The sequence below is a fragment of the Squalius cephalus genome (assembly GCF_949319135.1).
Source record: "Squalius cephalus genome assembly, chromosome: 1".
Taxonomy (NCBI): Eukaryota; Metazoa; Chordata; class Actinopteri; order Cypriniformes; family Leuciscidae; genus Squalius; species Squalius cephalus.
Window position 1 is genome coordinate 38,281,377 of NC_137122.1, and position 21,435 is coordinate 38,302,811.

General features: G+C 36.8%; 1 protein-coding gene across 9 annotated transcripts in view; it reads left to right on the plus strand.

The window, feature by feature from the left end:
* cacna1aa (calcium channel, voltage-dependent, P/Q type, alpha 1A subunit, a) overlaps nucleotides 1-21,435 on the plus strand; it is a 120,986-nt gene that overhangs the window by 20,585 nt on the left and 78,966 nt on the right. For all 9 annotated transcript variants that reach the window (XM_079865367.1, XM_079865369.1, XM_079865370.1 and 6 more), the window contains exon 4: nucleotides 20,667-20,758. In XM_079865367.1, coding sequence (XP_079721493.1) covers nucleotides 20,667-20,758 — 92 coding nt within the window. The remainder of the gene's footprint in view (nucleotides 1-20,666; nucleotides 20,759-21,435) is intronic.

The window sequence follows — 21,435 nt, forward strand, 5'->3', positions numbered from 1 at the left end:
TGTGAGATGATGCTCTGATTGGTTTATTTCACGTTACGCCCAAACCACACCTATGAGTAATGTAGCTACTTCAGACCAACCCATTTTAGATTTGCGCCGAGATCCGCCCACAAAGTTACTTGCGTTTCGCGTTTGATACTTACGTTTCAGATTGTTAAAATAAGGCCCTTTGTGTTTGTTGTTCCAGCGCGACGTCGCATAAAAATAGAAAGCGTTTCTAAAATAGAATCGTCGCGTGTCGCCGTCGCGGCTGGTTAGGACAAAAGCTCTGATTAAATTGGAAAAGATACCTTTTATCGCGCTGCAACCATCGCGTGGCGTGTAGTTAGGACACGGTGTTAGGCACTCTATAATGATCCTATTTAGAATAGAAAAAGGTGTGTTTGTGCTGAAAAGAATGACAAAGACTTAATTTTAATACAACTGATGCAGATTTTACATTTTCATTTATGTTTGAACTACAGGAAAGCTTAGATAATGCCTGGTTAAACTGGATTAAGGGTGGCTAGTGAATAAAACACAGGTGCAAAAGTGGTGCCACTGTTTAGTGAATTTACCCAGCAAGCTTTTTAAATGTCTGTGTTGGTATTTTAAATATACAAATAAGCCATTTGAAATATTGCCTACTGTTATGTTCTGTTTTTAAAAAGGTTTATGGGGGAATGCTTTTGTGAATTTGGTTTATTTTACGTGAATTCTGCATGTGTTCGTGTTGACGTGAGTGTGTATGTGAAGTGTAACCGCACGGCGAGTGATGTTGTTCTCCTGACCTAATGAGCTCATGGTGAGCTAAGATCAGAGCAGCACTGTGGATACAAGCGGTGAGGACACACTACAAATGTCACCAGAGAGAGAGAGTTTGACAGAAAAAAAAGAACCATACAGAAGGAAGAATGATTGGACAGCACAGGGCTGTAGACAATCATGATTTTTGCAAAGGAGGAAGGAAAAGTATAACTTGAAAATCTGATGGTTAGACACTTAGATTTGCTTTTGCCTTATAATGTCGAGCTTGCAGTATACTCATTTAAAAACATGAACAATATAATGAACAGAACAATGTAATGCACAAAACACATATTTGATTTATTTTAATAAGTTGTATTCTTGTCCAAGCCTGGATAAAAAACACATAGGGCCCTGGGGCTGTAGCAAACCCAAGGGCCCCCTTCATGGTAGTCTATCTTGGTGCCACAACGTTTTCTACTACAGGACTAATTCGTATTTAAATTTTTTTAAATAATAATCAAATCTCCAACACAGAGTGAGCACACAATGGCCCTCATTTATCAAAAGTGCGTACACCAAATTTCCAGCGTACACCTGGCGTACACCCAAAACCACGGTGACTTTGAGATTTATCAATATGGACGTTGGCGTACGGCACGCTCAAATCCTACGCCAGCTCAGGAGGTGGTGTACGCACGTTTTGAGTGCGGGAATGCGCAGAAAAACAATTCCTAACACCACAAAACGCACTGACAAACTAAAAGATATAATATATTATGACCCACTGTAAAAAAAACAACAACATAGTAATTATAAACTTAAGTGTTTATTTTTGTGCAACATGGACTTCAATGTTTAATTTGTGTGAATTTACCAAAGCATTTGATTTGTAGGCATATGTATTCCTTAAGTTGCGAGCCTGTGCGCTTTACCTGAAGTTTCAAGCCTTGTTTATACTTTCGCCTGGCTCCGCAGCGCGAGTCTCCGCAGACTGCGCGCGCACCTCCCCAAACGGACGAGGTGTTTATACTCGACGCGCTCGCCGTTACTATTCTTTGAAACGATGGTTAGGCCAGGGTTAGGCCCGGCAGGTGTGCACGGACTGGGTTTAGTAATGAAAGGCTTTCAATGACCAAAAAAATAATTCAGACTGACAAAATAATAAAAATGTCATTCTTCTTATTTTAAATAATAATAATAATAATAATACAAATAATAATAATAACGACATTCTTCTTCTAAATAACAATAAGCGTCATTAATAATAAAAATCTAGAAATCAATTTTGTTTCTTTCCACTTCCCTTTCGCTTTCTCTCTCTCAAAGAAGTTTCTCTTCTTTGCCGTCTTCCGTGTGTCCATGGCGTAAAATGAGGGCGTGGGGGGAGCGGAGACTTGAATATATAGGGGCGTGTTATTCTAATGACGATCGATTTCAGCCGCGGCATTTATCAAGGGCAGGTATTGCGTACACCAGAATTTCAAAGGTACGCACAGCTTCATAAATCAGGCGATGAGAGGAGTGTAAGCATAATCTTACGCCAATATATACGCCCGTTTCTACGCAAGAATGATAAATGAGGGCCAATGAGTATAAATATTCCAGGCTTCAACACATTAAAAGCATAAATGCATTTTCACTAGATATGAGGCCAAAGCAAAAAGATTTCCAGAAACAGCAACAAATTTTGCACATTTGTCTACTGTAAGGAGTTTACTTTAAATTGTTTTTAATAGTCAATGTAGTCTGTTTAAAAAAGGAGTAATGTGGGAAGATTTCTTGGCATATGTGAGGACCCTGGCTGCAGAGTTCTGAATATATTGGAGCTTATTTATTGTTGTGTTGGGTAAGTCATAGAAAAGAGAATTGCAGTAGTCTAGCCGGAAGGCAATTAAAGCATAGACTAGGGTCTCTGTCAATATCATTGATATTTAAAAACTAACGTAAACTTGTAATATTCTGGAGGTGAAAGAAGGCAGATTTGGTAAGAGAGGAAATGTGAGGGAGGAAGGAGAAAGAAGAATAAAAAAAATGTGTTCATTAGATGATGAAGAGTAAAGGCTCAAGAACTGAACCCTGGGGAACACCTTGTGAGACAGGGGTGGTAATGGACTTAGCCTGAAGTTTTACTGGGGTTAAGGCCTTTAAATTGGAATAAATTAATTAATCAATGAATAAATAAATGACAGAACCAAATAATAATAGATATTTTTGAAAATACTGCAAATGTGTTTAACAACTTTAATATTGCATTATATTGCAGGCTCTTTATTTAATATTTAACTTCAATTAAAGTTTATTAGAAAGGAACATATCCACACAGAAGAAAAAGTCATAGCTTCATCCTTAATTCATGGGATCCAGGCTATAAAGCTCTTAAATTCTAAATGAAAAGTTACCATAATTCTTGCATAGAATCCAGGAAACTATAAAGCATACCCAGAAACAGACCGTGTTAGCTTCTGATAGGCTGAAGCAAGGCATTCACAAGCATGCAGGAAGTATGGCAGGGCGACGCAGTGTCTCGTTCCCTCTTCAGGGAACCAGGGTTACATACGTAACCTGAGACGTTTCCTTTCAAGGAAACTCGAGCTGCGTTTAGACGCTGTGGGAACACTTTATCCACAACGCCATAATATCCAATGCCTGTCTGTGTGAAGTCATAACACACACCAAGAAACAAGTACTCTAGACCCTGGAGTGGGGCCTAGATCCAAGTTATAAAATCTCACAAATGTGTGCGGTGAGGACCAGCCTGCCGCATCACAATTGTCATGAAGGGAGACACCCTACAGTAAAGCCTTTCAGGTAGCCATACTTCTGGTAGAATGAGCCACAGGTGAAGGCTGACCCGCCGCTTCATAAGCAAGTGAGATAGCCTCAACCACCCACTTGCTCATTATTTGCTTAGATGCTGGGTACCCTTTCCTAGGTGACCCGAAACAGACAAATAATTGATCCGACCTTCGCCACAGGGCAGCTCTGTGGACATAGGCATCCAAAGCCCGAACAGGGCATAGCAAATTTTTCCTGATCTGATGATAAGAATGGTGGAGGGCAGAAGGCCTGTAGCATAATGGGGCCTGCAACATTAGTTGGGACCCCTTGGAACATAACGCGACCTAGGGTGAAGGAAGGCTTTCACCATACCAGGTGCAAATTCCAGACACGAAGGAACAACCCACAAGGCTTGCAAGTCTCCAATTCTAATTCTCCAGATTTAACCAAAGATGCCTCTCCGTGGCCACCAGGGCTGCCATAGACCGGCCTACTGATTTGGCCGTCTCCTTGGTGGCCCTAAGAGACAAATCTGTTGCGCAACGCAATTCTCGAATTGTATCAGCGCTGACTTCCTCACTCTCATCCATGTCCCTTAGCAGGTCAGCCTGATATGCTTGCAACTGGACATAGTATGTAAGCAAGCTGCAGCCTGACCTGCTGCCAAATACGCTTTACCCACCAGTGCTGAAGTGGCTTTTAATGGCTTGGTGGGTAACGTCGGGGCTTTTAGTGACGATGCTGATTCAGGAGAGAGATAGCTCGCAAGCGTCTCTTCAGCCCGAGGCATCGTCACATAACCATGTTGTTTTAATCCCATAATATTGCTATAGTTGATGTTTGTGGGTTAAACACATGATATGACACTGGCTTTCTCCACGACCTCGACACCTCAGTGTGGAGTTCGGGAAAAAACAGCAGTTCCCGACGAGGAGGCTGTGATCTAGATGGTAGAAATCTTTCATCTAGTAAACTTTTCTTTTGAACTTCCTGTTTCTCGGCTGGCCACTCTATTTAATTTAGCGACAGCACGAGTCACAACCTCTATAAGCTCCTCATAAGCAGGGGTTTGAGGTGGCGAATCCTCAAAATCCCCTGCATCAATGCTTACAACATCCAGATCCTCAGAACTGGATAATTGTAGCACTGGTACCTCGCATCAGGGAGAAGAAACCGCAACGCATGCTTCTCCCTGAGACAAGGCACTGAATCTGGCAGGTGAAGGCAGAGATAGGGCTGGGCCCATCTCAAACCCCTCTGTCAGATCCATTTGCGAACCCCAAGATGTGCGTCGCCGCTGTGCCTCAGCAGCAGCGGGACCCGCACCCTGGGGAACGTGAACCGAACCGTCCTCCTCAAAGAACGCCCAGCGGGAGCGGAGCGTCCTCACGGACAGCTTATCGCAATGCTCACGGTGAGCCCCCTCGAGAACTGACTGGGCATGCTCCACTCCCAAACAAGCTACACACAGTTTGTGTGTGTCCCCACCCATAAGGAAACAAGGGCAAGGGACAGGGATTGTGCAATGACAAAACAACACCAAATAGACAGAGACCGTATCACAGAGAGCGCTTGCTGCAGACACAGAAGCTAGCGTGGTCTGTTTCTGGGTATGCTGAAGCTATTTCCTGGTCTGACGTCACCCGCCTATGACGTCTCGTCACACCATTGGACTGATTCTACACGTGCTTCATGCCACAATCACGCAGGGGCGTTCCCACAGCGTTTTGACATACTCGAGTTCCCTTGAAAGGGAACTCCTTTATTTTTTAAATGGCTAGATGTTTTTATGATTATTTTAATAGGGCATTAATTCAGGTATCCAAAACATTTCAAGCGAATAACGAAAATTCAGTAATGGACTGGGGTCTCATTTATAAAGCGTGCGTATGCACAAAACGGGTCTGGAAACGTACGTACGCCAGTTCCCACGCAAAGGTTGTGATCTATAAAAAACAAACTTGACGGGAGAATGTGCGCACCTTTAAGCAAACTTTGAGCCGTGCGTACGCACAGTCTGGAGACAAAGGGAATTGGCGACACCGATGGTGAGCTGGAGTTAAGTGTATTTTTGGTCACTTTTAGACAGAAAATCTAAAGAAATTAAACATATGATAATACAAATATAATTTCACTCACCAAGCCTGTCACTTGAAGCAAATATCCATCCCTTCTTAAATGTCCGCGCCAGCGAGCGTGTTGAGCCGTTTAGTGAAACTGACGCAAATAACAGTTTAAATAAATAAAATAATGATTTAAACTATGTTTTACTTCTGATATAAACATTTAGATTAAATATGCCATTCAAATTAATGGAGTTAAGCACTTAAACATGAAATCATTACTGAGAAGTTACAACATTTTTATATTCAAATTCAGTCAATAGAAATATTTGTTGTGGATGCGATGTTTTTGAACACTTTTCCTGTGGCATGCTGTGTTTAAATGTTTTAACCACAGAGATAATTTCTTATCATGATAATACAAGATTGTCTGAGAAAATAGTTTCGTGCAAATAATGCCCAAGGCCTATCTGTTTACATTAAAAATATAAATCAATTAAAAATACTATTCGGCCAGTGGAAAAGATTGAGAAAAACTTTCTCTGAAATGTATTTTACACTATTTGATTTATGTATTCAAAAACAAGGCAAGGATAGGCAACTACTTGATTTTTATTAATGTAATGTGTCTTGTACCGTTAAACGTTATCACGTGGATGAATAATCATATGCAAATGATATGCAGATGAGGATCTGCATAGTAAAACTAGGCGTTGTAAGCTCCATATATGGTTATTTCGGGGAGGAGACGCATGTACGCACAATCTTCTGCTGACTGGGATTTATAAAGTGAATTCTGCGCAGGTTCTGGCGTACGAACGGTTTTATAAATCTGAATATTTTTTTGCGTACGCCATTTTTGGCTTTCGGGCGCACGTACACTTTTAGTAAGGTTCCTACGCACAGTTTTATAAATGAGACCCCTGGTCTGTGTGAAAACTATGTGAAAATTAATTTACTTATTGTTTAGTAACCCTGAATTTGGCATGGACACTGTAAAAATGAATACGCTATATCTAATCAATAAAATTGTGGCAACAGATTACAAGCAATATTATTAATTAAATTCAACAAATTAGAATTGAGTAATAATTAATCAAATTAATTCCTTAAAAGTTAACCATTTAAAATGAGTAAAATTTACAAAAAAAAAAAAAAAAATGTAAAAAAAATTTTTTTTATTGCCAACATTGAAGACACCTGATGTTAACAAGCAGAATCACTGAAGGAGAAAACCGTCATTTTAAGTCACCATTATGGTGATCAGTGTGTGTTTTAGTTGGGCTTTTGACCTTAAATCATTTACTTTAGATTTTGTTTGGCTGCTGTACCTGAGTTATAACAGCCAGATGAACAATGAGAAAAGGTGATCTGATGGTGTTGGTTGTGTTTTAACATAATCATTATTTCACAATCATTTAACCTGAATCACTGAACTCATATAGAGCCCAACTTCTGAGTTAGGTTTACTTTATTAATTATAGCAGCTCTGTCCTTGTACAGCATAATATCTTTAGCCTTTTCAATGAAATCCATATGATCAAATCAATTAAAAAAAAAAAACTTTAAAAAAAAGTTTTTATGTAGGCACACACAGACATCAAGAATTCACCTATGAATCTCAGCAATGGTGACAATCAGATCACCTCTGATCATAAGCTCATTATTTATTTATTCATGCAGCAATGTATGATGGGAGCCATGAATGAGTTTTGATTGGTGGCACCCAGAATGCACTGCAACATGCTTTATAATTGTCACCATTGTTGAGATTCACAGGCTGATTATTGATGTCTGTGTGTCTAAAAACGAAATCATGATAAAAAAATATATTTTTTGTATATGAGACACGTTTAAGAAATCTTTGGATTACATTGTAAAAGTTCAAAATATTATGCTGTGCAAGAACAGTGCTGCTATAATTAATAAAATAAACCTAAATTGGTAAATTAGGTTCCAAGTAAATTGGGATCTATATGAGTTCAGAGATTCAGGTTAAATGATTGTGAAATAATGATTATGCTAAAACACAACCAACACCATCAGATCACCTTTTCTCATTGTTCATCTGGCTGTTATAACTCAGGTACAGCAGCCAAACAAAATCTAAAGTGAATAATTTAAGGTCAAGAGCCCAACTAAAACAAACCCTGATCACCATAATGGTGACTTAAAATATAGGGTTTTCTCCTTCAGTGATTCTGCTTGTTAACATCAGGTGTCTTCAATGTTGGCAATACATTTTTTTTTTTTTTTTTACAAATTGTTGTAAATTTGACTCATTTCAAATGGTTACCTTTTAAGGAATTAATTTGATTAATTATTACTCAATTCTAATTTGTTAAATTTAATTAATAATATTGCTTGTAATCTGTTGCCACACTTTTATTGATTAGATATAGCGTATTCATTTTTACAGTGAACAGGCTTTTACATTTAAGTTGATGTTGCACTTTTAAGATAATCAGAATGGTTGATGCCAATACTGAGGCTCAGATTCTATAATAGTTCATGTGCACCAGTTAAATTTTTCCCAAACAAAATTGTTCTAAAAACAGTTTTAAACAGTTAATATATATATATATATATATATATATATATATATATATATATATATATATATATATATATATATATATATATATATAAACGTGCGAACGTTTTGAGAACATTATTAAAGACCAGATAACATTCTATTAATGTTACTTGGAGAATGTTTGTTGAGAACTTATGAGAGCCAAAATGTTAGTCAAAGTTCTGAGGAAGTTCCCTGTTAGCTGGGTACCCTGCTGAATGTGATCTTATGAGTTTCCTGATCTGCATCTGATGGTAATGATAATTGTTCAAATGTTTAGGGCAGTTAAGGTTCTTTACTGATTTTTTTAAAGATGTAAATTATGCTCAAAAAGGCTGCATTTTTTTTTTTTTTTGATGAAACATTGTATTACCCGAGTAAAAACAGTAATGTTGTAAAATATTATTTCCATTTGAAATAACTTTTCTATTTTAATATATTTAAAAATGTCATTTCAACCTTTGATGGCAAAGCTGAATTTTCACTACTCCAGTCTTCAGTGTCACATGATCAATTATAATATGCTGATTTGGTGCTCAAGAAACATTTATAAATACTGAAATTAAAGAAATAGAAAGTACAAAAGAACAGGATTTTTTTAAAATAGAAGTATTTTTTTAAATGAAAAATATTTTTAATGTCAATTTAATGTCTTACCTGAAACCCTTGAATGGTATTGTATGTTTCTGAAAAAAATACTGTGAAATTGAATCTATAGTGTTATAATGTCTGCACTGCCTATCATTTTGCAGTACATTACTTCTCTAGCATATGTTCTAGCCTTTCCATCCCTCTCTGCATACATCAGATTCGCTCCCATATCCAATTTAGTTTGTAATTTAGAGAACTAGGAACTGAAAGGAGAGGTGCTAAAAGGTTGGCTCAGGCAGATATTGCCACTTGACCTACAATCCACAAGCTTGATTGATCAACCATTGTAGCTCAGTTAGCATGATTACTAACATAGAACTGCTGGATCTCATCATGCGTTGTTATTGGTAGTTTAACGCATGGTGGGTGTTGTGAAAATTGAAAAATGTGCAGGAGGTAGATGTGTGGCAAAAACATTTATCATGTGACGTGCTCCGTCACATCAGCAGTGAACTGATTCTCAGCTCTGTCATATTCTGAGTTGTACTGAAGAGAGGTAGAAGTGCAGAGTTTTCGTGCGGTTGTGTTATTCTAAGAACCTGGTGCCTTTTTCAGTAAACTTTTGTAAGATTTTAAACGTTTTGTTAGACAAATAAATGTGATGAATAGCTACTTCAGGTAAATTTGAATAAGTTAATATAACATTAATAATTATGAGAAAACAGGGTTGATTCTAACAGGGTTGACATTTTAAGCCTTGTGCTCAAGGTGAAATTACAAGGTGTTTCATAGAGAATTTAAAGCTGATATTTTTGCAAATTTCTACTTTTGAATGACCAAATTTTACTGTACAATGTCATTGTTGTAGTTTTGGCATATTCATCTCGTCCAATTATGTAAAACCTAACAAAATAAAATGTTAGGTGAAAATATGTATAGTAAGTGTCATAATTATTTTAAAAGGGACAATATGATTGATGATAGAACAGGATAGATGTGCAACCTAAAGACACAAGTCTTATTAGCACATTGTCAACTAAAATCTTAAAATATATACAAATGAAATGCTAATTTATTATTAAATGCTATTATTATAATTTTTTATTATTATTGTTAATTGTCAATTTTTATTAATTATTATTTGCATATTTGATGTTAGCAAAGAGAAGTTTGCAGACCGAATATAAATATTCAAAATAAAAACTGTTGTCAAACAAGTGGCCCTTATTTAAGGACAAAGGCAGTACTGTACTGTACATGGTGGTTATAGTGCATTTCTCTCTGAAAATCGGAGTAAAATGGGCCGTTCCAGACATTTTTATGAAGAGCAGCACACTTTGATTAAAAAGTTGCTTGGAGAGGGTAAAATATATAAAGAAGTGAAGAAAATGATAGGCTGCTCAGCTAAAATGATATCAAATGCTTTAAAAGGGCAACCAAAACCAGAAAGACGTGGAAACATAACCTACCATTCGAATGGATCGAAGAATAGCCAAAATGACAAAGACTCAGCCAATGATCAGCTCCAGGGTGATCAAAGCAGATCTAAAGTTACCTGTGAGTACTGGCACAAGCATCATGATATGGGGATGTTTCTCATACTATGGCGTTGGGCCTATTTATCACATACAGCAGATCATGGATCAGTTTGAGTACATCAAAATACTTATAGAGGTCATGTTGCCTTATGCCGAAGAGGAAATGCCCTTGAAATGGGTGTTTCAACAAGACAACGACCCATAACACACCAGTAAGCGAGCAGCATCTTGGTTCCAGACCAACAAGATTAACGTTATGGAGTGGCCAGCCCAATCCCCGGACCTTAATCCAATAGAAAACTTGTGGGATGACATCAAAAATGCTGTTTTTGAGGCAAAAAAACCCCCCCAAGAAATACAGTGGAATTTTGGTATGTAGTGCAGTTGTCCTGGGCTGGAATACCTGTTCACAGGTGCCAGAAGTTGGTCGACTCCATGCAACACAGATGTGAAGCAGTTCTCTGAAACCGTGGTTATACAAGTAAATGTTTGACTTTGTAAAGCAAAATGCAGACACTGCAATTTTTTTGAACAGCCTAATATTCCTTTTTCTTCACTTTCTATAAAGTAATAACAAATTTGATTAAAAATTTTTTTATCTTTTTTTTACACATATTCTTTTGATACGTTTTGATTTCGAATAGAATGTGCAGTGTTCTCAATGAAGTTGTGTGTATTGAAATAAGTTATAAGGATTTTGAGCTTTACACACTTTTTTAAACACACTGATATTATTTTGAACACAAATGTATGTATTTGTGTTTATATGTGTACGTACATAATGAGATTCTCCTGTTTGATCTTTCAGAGACTGTGTGTGTGTGTGTGTCTGTGTGTAAATGGGTCAGAGGGTGTGTTGGCTGCAGTAGGGAGGAGAGCTATAGCCCTGTTTGCTGCAGCCATTTTCTCTCTACTCACTCTATTCTTAGTCTTCATCATGTGCACAGTGAACGTTTGAAGTAGGCTGAGCAATTGTTCAGTTTAACAGATGTATGTGCATATTTTCAGAATTCAAAATCGAATAAGATGGACAAATAAATACATAAGCAAGGGTGAAGGAGAAAAGGGAACCGGGTAAGAGAAGCTGTGGCTGGTGGAATGAATTTCAGCGTGATCTTGGGTTTGTCTTTCCATGTTTGAGAGAGGAGAAAGAGAAGAGAAAGGGAAAGATGCAACCGGAGAAGCAGTAGGTTGGAAACAAGCAGTGGCTTGTATGTGTGTGTGAGAGAGTGAGACTAAGAGAGAGGAGAAGCAGAGCAAGCCAATGAAATCAGTCTATGCAGGAGCTGCTGCAGTAACCTGTTTTTCACTACTGCAGATGATCAATCATCCAGCAAAACCTTGAGACACAAGAACTTTCTCTTTCCTCACACACTCACATGCTGGTATTTTCTCTCTGCTCACAGCTGTTCTCTCTTTGCTGTGGAAGGTAAATGGCGGATGCGTCTTTCAGTTGAGGAGCACTTTGAAGATGAAATGATATGTCCCCTCTCTACACCTCAGCTCTGGTCCTTTGATATAACACACATTAATAGCCCTTTCTCTTTTTCCCTTTTTCTCTTTATTTTCCGAAAGAAATACACTGAACAACACATTGAAATCTGATGTAAAACAGCTGCAACATGAAGCAGAGAGTGCACAAAAACATCATTTATGCACACAGTGGTCATGGTTAAATGATGAAAATAGCCAAAGCATTGCAATAAGACCTTCCTGTACACCAATGGATTAGCTGTTCCAAAAATATGAATAATTTTCTTATGAAATATTTGATTGAGGTTGCATCCAATAGTGTGAAATGAATTCTAATTATATCTAATATATATATATATAATTAGATATATAATTAGAATTCATTTCACATTACTATTGGTAATATATAATATAATATAAATTATCTCAAATTAAACCTCACATTTAGGTGTAACATATGCATTTGTTTTAACATTAAATTCACTTTTCAAAACAAATTATGCTATTTATTATGCAATTTATCACATATATTAATTATATGCCTTCAGTTAGGGTCATTGATTGTACTTGTATTACCCGAGGAATTTATTAGTGTCAAGTTCACCCTACTCAGTCAACTGTGTAAGTCGCTTCTGATTAAAGTGTCTGCTAAATGTATAAATGTAAATATGTGTGTGTGTTACCTTGTGTGGACCTTATGTATTTAGTGAGTTAGTTAGTTTCAACTTTATTGTCCACCAATGGGGAAATTCTCCTTTGGCTTTTCATAAAAACAAGTTATACACAATATTACTGTGTGAACATTATTCTCAAAAAGAGTTCATTTCCCCAGTCCCTTCATTTAATATTCTAACTGCCACTGGTATAAAATAATGTTATTATATACTTTTTTAGGGAATTTTGGGACCTTATACTTTCTTCCAGATGGAAGTGTTAGAGTTAAGTGGGGTGTGGATTCAGATACATCCCTTCTTATTTTTCTGTGTATTGCCAGCAAATACAGTTTATCAATATGTGTTCGCTGGCGTCCTATTATCCTTTGCAACTTATTCTTATTCCTCACTCCTAAGTCACCACACCAGGCTGTAATATTAAACATTAAAACTCTTAACATGACTTTCACATACCATTTCCAAAACGGATTGGCTAACATCAAAACTCTTTCAGAACAACCTTTGACTTGCTTTCCTTAAAAACATGCACAGAGAAATAGGAAAACTAAAATGATCCTTTTAAACTAAAGTCAAGACAGTAACGAACAATGACGTTGATTTTTACCATATCAATGCGAGCGTGAGTCCAATGATGAAACACTGGAAGAACTAGTTATTCAACCCGAACCTCCATCGCAAGGACGACTCGAGCAGGACATTTCTCAGTGATGCACTATTCAGTTTGAGGTACATTATGAGATGTTGCAACTTTAATTCCTCACCATCAGCATTAACAAGTGCATGTCCATCAACAAACTGATTATTTTACTTGTACTCATTTATTTACCAAGTATTTTTCTAATTTATTGCGGTGAACATGAGGAAACTGTATCAATAACAGTGCATACATTAGCCGAGGTCTAGCGTGAATGACTGATGAAACATAAACGTTGGTAAAACAAATCTTGCTCCATGCTTAATATTTACTCAAAGTAGTGAGAATGACAGACAATCTGCATTAATAGACACAGTTTAAGGTATTAGTGGCCCACAACTAGGGTGACCACCATCAAACAAACCAAATTTCAAGTTTGAGTGGGACAATGTGGGACATGTTACCAACACTAAAACATAACCTGAAACTGTTATACAATGTCTATTTAACTTAATAAAAACATTTGTATTCTGCATTTAAGCAGATAAAAATACTTGGTCTTTTCTGGAAGGGACTAAAGAACAATTACATCACAATGTAACATAACATGTCTTTATTTTACGTGTCATTTAAATTCAACATCACTGTCCAAATGCAGCAGGCATCATGCAGATAACTATTTTTGAAACAGTTCTGACCAAGTCCAACTAAAATCCAACAAAATAAATAATGAACAAATAAAATATAAAACAACATGAAATTAGTTAATTGAGATTTAATATATTAAGAATATATTAAACCAAAAACTTTCATATTTTTAGAAAGGATATGAATTAAAACAACCACAGCAGGCAACAAGTTGATCAATTCTGTTAAATTAAAATTTTAATTTACTGAATTATCCATTTGTTTTCTGACAGGGAAGGGAACATATGGAACGATTTTTGTTTTCGTTTCAAATTTTTCCACATTTTGATTGATAGCCGTCACAACCTACTAGTGACCGTGTTTACTCCTTTCTTTTCAACCATTGGATAGGATTTAAAAACAGCGGTTGTAATTGTACTTCTGACGAGACGCTGTTAAATATAGTTGAAAAACTACGCCGCAAAAAGAATAAATAAAATGCTTTCTTAAAAAGGCAAAAGAACGCATGCACACTTTCTTAATATGATAATTAAAAACCAACAGACTGATGAAAATGCGGGACATTTTCTCAATATGCAGCGTGCGGGACAAGGGGTGAAAATGCTGTGCGTTACAACGCAAAGCGGGTGGTCACCCTACCCACAACTGATCAGCAGAAGAATTTCAGTTAAGACAGTAATAATGTTAGTTAACCAGTTAGCAGGAGACCAACACAATATAAAACTCAAAACTAAGTATTTTGAATACCATCTTTTTAGAGCAAGCGGTTTGCGAGATGAATTCTGAATTGAAAGATGAAAGATGAATTTTAACCACTGATTCTTCTCATGCTCGTCCTTGGGCAGTGAAAAAAAAAAAGGCTTTACCGTCACATTGTAGAGCACAGCGTCTTCTCGACATGATGCTATTCAGTATCCACAGGAATCAGCTGCAGTGTTTGAAGTTCAAGTTTTCCCTGGTGTCTGCGCGCGCAATAAGTGGGCGGGCAATATGCTAATGTTTCGTCTTGATGTCACAACGAAACGGCTTATGACTCCTTTGAAAAACGATTCATTTCATTGACTCAGTCGACTCTTACTTTTGAAATACAATAACTTTATATACGGTGGTGCACTTTCAGATTTAAAACTTGGCAGGATGTTTTCAATCACTAAAGGTGATGATACACAGGGCAACTTTTTGAGCAATGTTGCTGGGCAATGTTGTCATCAACGGGCAACCAGATGAGACACAGGGCCCACGACCAATCTAAATTATCCAGATAGAAATGTATTGCCCATTTTCAATGGGAAAGATTGCCCAGCAACATTGCTCAAAAAGTTGCCCTGTGTATCATCACTATTAGAGCCATGTTACACACTACATGAAAGGTCCTTTTCAAAAATCCATAATAGGGGCACTTTAATATTTCACGGTGACTAAACATGTTTGTTTTCCTGCATATGTATGTAGAGATTATGCTATGGCTATTTAATTTTGTAAAAACAATATCTTACTGTGTATTGGACATATTGCAGAGTATGTAGATGCTGTATGTTTTTAGATCCATCAAACCCCTCCTTTTGCCTTGTTAGCACATTGATGCTAAGATTCTATCAATGAGAAATGGCTCTTGTTCCCATGGAAACAGTTATGAATGAGAAGGGCCCAGTAACCGTAGAAACTGTCTGAATGAGGAATTGCCAGTTGCTATGGGGATATGGTGTATTGTGAGGAAGTCTGTTGTGGGAGTTGTCATCCTCATCGACTCTGTGTAAACAAACAAAAAGAACGTGAATGTGTTTTTGACTTCACTGCTGCTACAGTATTCATACAGTTTTGGTAACTAAACGGTGTTTTGACTAGTAGCAGCACTGACCTACCCTTACGAAAAAGAAGTTTATTCAAGTGTGCTATTAGTATACTTCTTTTAAAGGGGGGGTGAAATGCTCATTTTCACTCAATCTCCTGTTAATCTTGAGTACCTATAGAGTAATATTGCATCCTTCATATCTCCAAAAAGTATTTTGTTTTATTAAATTTTTAACAGAAAGATAGGCTGTACCGAGTCTTTCCGGAAAAAACCGGGCGGCTGGGGGCGGGCCGTGTGGGCGAAGCTTAGCTGTGCTAACGCGCCAAGCTAGTGACAACACACAGAGACATTTGTTCAACAAACAGTTTTACTCACCGTCCGGTTCCAACGCACGACCGCGAACCTTTATCATTGTGACTGCTCGATCCTTAAGCATTAGACGATCTGCAAATCCGTAGATCTGGGCTTTGTTTATAAAACAATCATCGTCGAAATGCAGGGAACAACAGTCTTTACACAACTCCGTTTATGCTCAGGAAAACAAACTCCATCCACGGGTTCCTTAACGCTGGGTTCTTTGGGAATCTGTGCAGGGTTGTCTTGCCCTGGCAACCAAAAACACACTTCTTTGGTGACATTGACTTCCCAAAAGCCGGGCAGGGCGCTTTGATGGCGAACTGCTTTCACTCTCTTGCTCTAGTCTACGAGTGCGCGCGCGGCCGCGATCTTACCGGAGAAGTGCCCTTAGGACCCATATAAGGAAATTCCGTTACATCTGACGTCACACATACCCATACTCGAAAAAAACTTTCCGAAACTTGTGACAAACCGGAAGGAGTATTTTTGGAACAAAAATACTCCTTCAAACGTACAACTTAGTTTTTGAAACTTTGTCCATGTTTAGCATGGGAATCCAACTCTTTACCAGTGTAAAAAACTCAGTATGCATGAAATAGCATTTCACCCCCCCTTTAAACTAAAAAATAAGAAAGTATACTTTCAGTCTACTTTTTATGTACTTCTCATAAATATACTCTATGTACTTCTCAGAAATATACTTCAAATTCCACTTAAGTATACTTGACATATACTGACAGAAAAGTCTAAGTATATTTGGCCTATACTTGTTGATCGAGATATACTTAAAAGTATAATTAAGTATTCTAGGTATTCTAGGCTGTGTTTACTATTTTGATTGAGTAGCTTATTAAATACTTTTTTTAAACATAATATTACACACTGTCTTATAAACTAACATGTTCAAGTTTATATAGTAACAAGCTTTTGGGTGGAATAGATTATAGAGTAAATAAAATAAGCATGGAACTGAACCTGATCTTGTAATTCCCTTATGAAAAATAAGTTTATTCAAGTGTTCTATTAGTATACTTCTTTTCAACTAAAAAGAAGAAAGCATACTTTCAGTCTACATTTTATATACTTCTCAAAAATAGACTTTATGTACTTCTCAGAAACATACTTAATTACACTTGAGTGTACTTGACTTATACTGAGAGAAAAGTCCAAGAATATTTGGCCTATACTTGTACTCAATCTTTTGATCAAGATATACTTAAAAGTTTAATTATTCAAAGTATACTTGGCTTGTAGTTGTGTTAACTCTTTTGATCGAGTAGCCAGATACTTTTTTAAGTATATCAAAATATACTTTTTTTTTTTTTTACATTATTTTTTCATATACAGTCTTATGAAACTTACATTGTTTAAAAATATTGATTAAAGTATTGATATAAAACAGATATGTTTCTAATTCTGCGTATCTGAATTTTTGTATAGGCTAGTCCACTAATAGTGCACATAGGAATTTACTTTAATACTACTTTACTCTTTCCCCACCATTGACTGAATTTTCCAGCTATCCATGTTTTCTCTGTTATACGGTAGGGGGCGCTATGACACATCTTCTAGTATAGAATCTCCGGATCAAAACACAGGAGAAAAAGAAACTGAAACAAGTGATATTGCTCACTCAAATGTAAAATAATGTGATCATTAAACAGCTTGTAAATCAAAACTGCTTAATGTTTCCAAATGAAATGAAGTGTAAACCATGAAGAGAAATTGACTGTGAAGTTGTGGGGGTGTTGGACTCGATCTACTCCATCTGTGTTTTGATCACATTTCTGAATCTGATCAAGGCGTAGTCTTTGACAAAAATGTGATTTTCTCAACTTTTTTGTTTAAAATGTTGCCTTTATTTATGAAACTTGCCAACATTCAAGTGTTGATAAAAAAGGATGCATGAAGCTAATAAAATGTTTTTAAAATTTAAGTACAGTTAAAGGTATTTTTCAAGTATAAAAAATAACATTTGAACATAGTAATATACGCCTACTGCAAGTGTAAAAATTATATATAAATAGTAAACTTTAAGTATAATGTTAAGTTCACTTAAAGAAAACTTGTACTAAACTAGTAGTTTACTGAGAGTATACTTCAAAGTATACTACAAGTATTAAAATAGTAAACTACTAGTATACCCATTAGTTCACTTGCAGTACAAATGAGAAACGCAATTATGAACTAGTTGTGCACTTAAAGTTTACTACTGTTACACTTATAGTACACTTAAACATATACTTTTATATACTAAAAGTGGGCCAATTTAGTCCCAAGCGGTATTAAAATAGTACACTTACAAGTTTACTACTAGTACATATTGACATTAGTATACTTACTTCATAAAGTATACTTAAAAATATACTTGAACATTACTTAAGTATACTTCATAAAATGAACTTTAAGTATGCTTCTTTTTCGTAAGGGTACATTAACATTCACTGCTACAAAAAACACTGCCGCTTTCTCTCACACCTAGCCGTACACACATTCTCCCACACTCACAGTGTGTGTCTGGGATTGTGGTGAGATGGATTGGCACATGTCTCCCTGTGGGCCGCCCCATGTCAGTGCAGTGTAAACACCTGTGAATTCTCCTCTGTATGCCATAAACCCAATCTGTCAGATTCTTTGGGGTCTCCACTGTAGCCCACACACCCACGGTTCACCTTACTGAACCTCCTCAAAACAGCAAAGCCTCTCTCTTAGCACACCAGTTTAGTGGATGAAACAGTTTTATGTATACCTTTACAACAGGGTCTCATTTAAGGGTCTCATTCTTAAATTACCTGGGGGCTTTGTGCTAGGTTGTGTTCTCCAGTAAAGGCAACAGATTTTATTATTTTATTTTATTTTATTTAAATATTTAATTTAATTGTGTTTTGTTTTGTTTACATGCATGTAGGCCACGGCACCAACATGTTCACAGTGTTACAACAGATTTTTGTTTTGTCTTGTTTTTGTTTTGTCTTTAGTTTTGTTTTGTTTACATGCAGGTAGGCCACGACACCAACATGTTTACATTGGTTGCAACAGAGTTTTGTTTTGTTATGTTTTGTTTTGTTTCAAAATGTGCACTAAAATTGTAAACAGCAAGACAAATAATCTGTGTTTTATGAATGGTTTAACTTTAGTTTCAGTTTTTTTTAGGGTCATTTAAAATGTTAACTCAAGCATTAGGTCATTTTATTTGTGTATGTGTATGTTTGTTAATGTGTATACATGATGTTAATGTGTATGAGCTGTGAGTCAGGATTTCCCCACATTGTGTGGACCAAATGTCCCTCAATAGTAAAACCTGAAATTACCTGCCAACAGTCTCCATAAGGATTTTTTTTATTTTTTATTTTATTCTTAAGGAAAATATAAGGGTTTCCATGAGGGCTAGATTTAAGGTTACAAATCAGAAATATCATTAGCTCATTATAAAACAGTAGAAGTCAATGAAAAGTCCCCACCCTCATAGAGAAATAAGTGCGTTAGTGTGTTAGAGAACGGGAGAGAAAGTGTTGTATAATAAGTCAGGTACAGCTGACAGTGGTGGCTCTCAGACTGCAGCTCTATAAATAGACGAGGAGAGATGGGAATAAATCAGCCAGTCAGCATCTTCCTCTCACTCTCATCCAGCTCCTCCCCTCTCTCTGTTCCCTCTTCCTCCTCCAACCCCCTTTGGCTCTCTTTCTTCGCCTCCCCTTTTGCTCTGTTCATTCTCTTTCTCTCTCTCTCTCTCTCTCTCTCTCCCCTTTCTTTCTCATTTGGCTTTCTGTCCATCCCCAGTAATTTACATTAATATTAACTGAATTACTAGTCTTCCTTCAACCTCCATGATTGCTGCCTCTCTGCATCTATGTCCTTTGCTTTTTTTTTTCTTCTATGCCCTTAGTTGCTTTTAGTTTGTTCTACTAAAGACAAAGATGATGGCAGCAGCTTTCTTTAACAGTTGACACTCATATGAAAGCAGTTTTAGACAGGTTAAAATATCTCAATGGACATTTTACTAAATGTCATGCACAATGAAGCAAGTTTAGGTTGTCAACTGTCGTCAAAAACAGGCTTCGTGTGGCAATAAAACTGATATTTTGTTGCTACATCTGTGGGTTTGAATGTTGATTAAAATTCCTGTGTCATATATATGTTTCATTATCCATGCTCTATTGATTCAGTTGGATTCGCGTCTTTGTTCTTCTCTGCATGTTATCACTAAAGAGAATCAGGTTCCAGTGACTTTCCTGCACAAATAAAGGTCATATGAATACAAAGCAGCGGTACCCATATTTGTCTCTATTCTCTGCGCATGGACCTTTGACATTTGCGGGGGGACGGGCAGTGTGTGCCATCCTCTCTCAAACCATTAATGCCCACTGCTTATCGTATTTGAGTCCATGATTCACACACTGTAGCATAGATGTCTGACCAGGTGAAGCCTTAATACAGTAATTTATGATTTTAATTTTGTCAGTGTTCAGAATGCTAATGCCCAAAATTTAAATCCTAAATTACTGGATTAAGGTTTCACCTGGTCAGACATCTACTGTACGCTACAGTATGTGAATCATGGACTCAAATACGATGGGTAATCATTAATACAATCATTTATGATTTTAATTTTGTCATTGTTCAGAATGGGCATTAGCTTAATCTCGATGTAAACCGATATACATGAGTTCTGTTCATGCACCTTTGTCTCCATTTATACACGTTTTTCTCAACAAAAAAAAAAATCTAAACTGTCAGTAAAAGTCAGTCCTCGTGACTGACTTTGTGTTGTCTTGGTCCTCTATAATTCATTCTGTAACGTTATTTCTCTCCAGAATACTGTCAACAGTGGGCTCAGACTTTGACCTGAGGACCCTGCGTGCTGTTCGAGTGTTGAGACCTCTCAAACTTGTGTCTGGGATTCCAAGTGAGTAACATATTTGTTCCAATTGATTCAATTTGATGTATTATATGTAGGGATGCACCGAAATTTCGACTGTCGAAAATGATCGAAAATATAAGCCAAAAATATGCCGCCCCATCCCTCCATGTTCAACGCTCAGGTTCCACTCTTGCGCAGCATGTTTTGTAACCTTGCGAGCAGCTCCACTTCCGAAGGTGCACAACTTCGAAGCGACTGCTCCGCTCCATGTGTGCGCTGCGCTTTCTCCGGCCCAAGCGAACGCTCCACATGGACCGTTCACACTCACCGGAAAAGCAAAGTCCGCTCAAATAACATTGAGATTGAGACGTGCTGAGATTAAATTTCTCTGTAGTAGTTTCTGTGCTGTACCATGGTGTGGTAAGCCGTGCTGGGTAACGCTGGTAAAATGACGATACCCTCTTTTTCACCGATCCGCTCCCTGCTATCTGCTCACATGCTCTGATAACAATAGCTTTCTAGGTCTATACTTTATTTTGATAATTAGTCAAAAAATAAATCTATTAAATCTGATTCTGTTTCATAGTACTGAATTCAGAATAATATAATAATATATTGATATTAATATATTGATAATTAATATTATTTTAATATAGGCTTATTTTCTGTCCAATTTTTGTGTGTTACTTTAAAAGTGGCTTATATTTTTTTAAAATTCAGAT